The sequence below is a fragment of the Corvus brachyrhynchos genome, unplaced genomic scaffold (assembly GCF_000691975.1).
Source record: "Corvus brachyrhynchos isolate BGI_N302 unplaced genomic scaffold, ASM69197v1 scaffold407, whole genome shotgun sequence".
Taxonomy (NCBI): domain Eukaryota; kingdom Metazoa; phylum Chordata; class Aves; order Passeriformes; family Corvidae; genus Corvus; species Corvus brachyrhynchos.
In genome coordinates, this window is record NW_008239056.1 from 1,204,575 (window position 1) to 1,206,142 (window position 1,568).

The 1,568-nt window shown below is 54.9% G+C and overlaps 1 protein-coding gene across 1 annotated transcript in view; it reads left to right on the plus strand.

Moving 5' to 3' along the window:
• Positions 1-161: 161 nt before the first annotated feature.
• The window catches only part of RHBDL3 (rhomboid like 3), a 75,386-nt gene continuing 73,979 nt past the window's right edge, over positions 162-1,568 (plus strand). The window contains exons 1-2 of the mRNA XM_017739128.1: positions 162-251; positions 480-578. Of these exons, the coding sequence (XP_017594617.1) occupies positions 162-251; positions 480-578 (189 nt within the window). The remainder of the gene's footprint in view (positions 252-479; positions 579-1,568) is intronic.

The following is a 1,568-nucleotide window of genomic DNA, read 5'->3' on the forward strand; positions in this document are numbered from 1 at the left end:
GGTAGAGGCCGGTGGGTTGCGGCTGGCCGGGCAGGGGCAGCGGACTGCTCACAAACGCGACTCTGGAGCCTGGTGAGGGGCTGACGCCTTGGCTTGAGGGGCCGCCAGGGGACAGAGAGCTTCTCCAGAGTCACAGCCACCCGGAGGGTGACAGATGCGAAATGCTCCCGCTCTCGGGAGCTGCCCTCTCTTCCAGTCCCCGAGCAACAAACAGTCGAGCAAGTTTTGTCCTCGGCTTGACAGGGCTGATGGTGTCTCTCCACCCTCCGAGCTCTGATGGCACGTGAGGGTGGGATAACTTGGCACCGGCTCTCTGCCCACCCAGCCCAGAAGGACGCGAAGGGGTCCTGCGCACTCCAAATGTGCTCCTGCTATGCTGAGCGACAGTGCCTGCAGAGCTGAGGCAGTTGTTCTGCAGCTGCCGGACCCGGAGGCAGGAGCTCGCCGTGCACCTGTCTGGGAGGGAGTGAACGTGAGAGATCCTGCATTCCTGGTGCATCTCAGGACTGTTCACAGCTCTCCTTCCCAGCAAACTGGGCTGGGATGAGAACTGCAAAGTGTCTGCTCAGTGTGCAGCGGTAAGTGCAGGGTCTGTTCCTGCCTGCGAGACATAAAGTAGAGATACTAAATGTTTTTCTGAAGCGGGCTCTGGCTCGGGTCTTGCACCAGTATGAAAGGGACGCTTGGGAGCTGAGCCTCCATCAATGGCGCATCCCCTCGGCCCTCTATCTTTTTGACGCTGCTGGAGGAAGCCACCCGGGCATGCTTCGGGACAGAGCCTGCTCTTCACCCCCCAGCCCTTCCTTCTGAATCACCTAGAATTCGGTTGCTGTTGGATTTTCCTCCCAGAGGGTACGGGAGGAAGTGCAGCTGCTTGCTGGAGCTGCATTCCCCAGTCTGTATTCCTGAGCACAGTGCAGTAAGGAGGAAGCGTGTGATGCAGTTTGACCTCTGCTACAACACTGCCAGACTCAGGGGCGTGTGTAGCTTTGACTTGGAAAGGGTGGCGTTTCAGGAGCTTTCACAGTCCAGGTTTCCAAATCCCAGTACTTGCTGAAATCAGACTGTGACCTTTTCTTCTCTGACAAATTTTTTGCTTGTCTGGATGGTCCTACAAGAAAGATTTCCTGTTGTGATACACGTGGGCCCCTTGGAGTTGTTCCATTCTCTACAAAAACGTATCCATTAGCAATTCAATCCTGCCAGGGGGCCCAGGAGATGCTGAAGTGCTGAGTGCCTGGCAGGATTGGGCTCCTAGGACAGGAGTTGTCCCTGGTGAAGTCTAGATCTAGTCTAGAAGTTCTCATCCCAGTTCCACAGCTGCCTTGGTGCTTGACCTTGAGGTAGGACAGCTTGGGTCAGATCCAGCTCGCAGTGTCTCACCATTATTTGCATTGTTATTTGACTCTGGTACCTTGTTTTCTATAATCAACAAAACTAAAGCCTGCAGCTGCACTGGTTATGGGAAGCTGCTGAGACCTGGCTGTAGATGATGTGACAGAAGCCTGAGGTATCATGTATCATCTGCAAGTCAGAAAAGCAGGAAGTGGTGTAAATGCCCTCCTTCT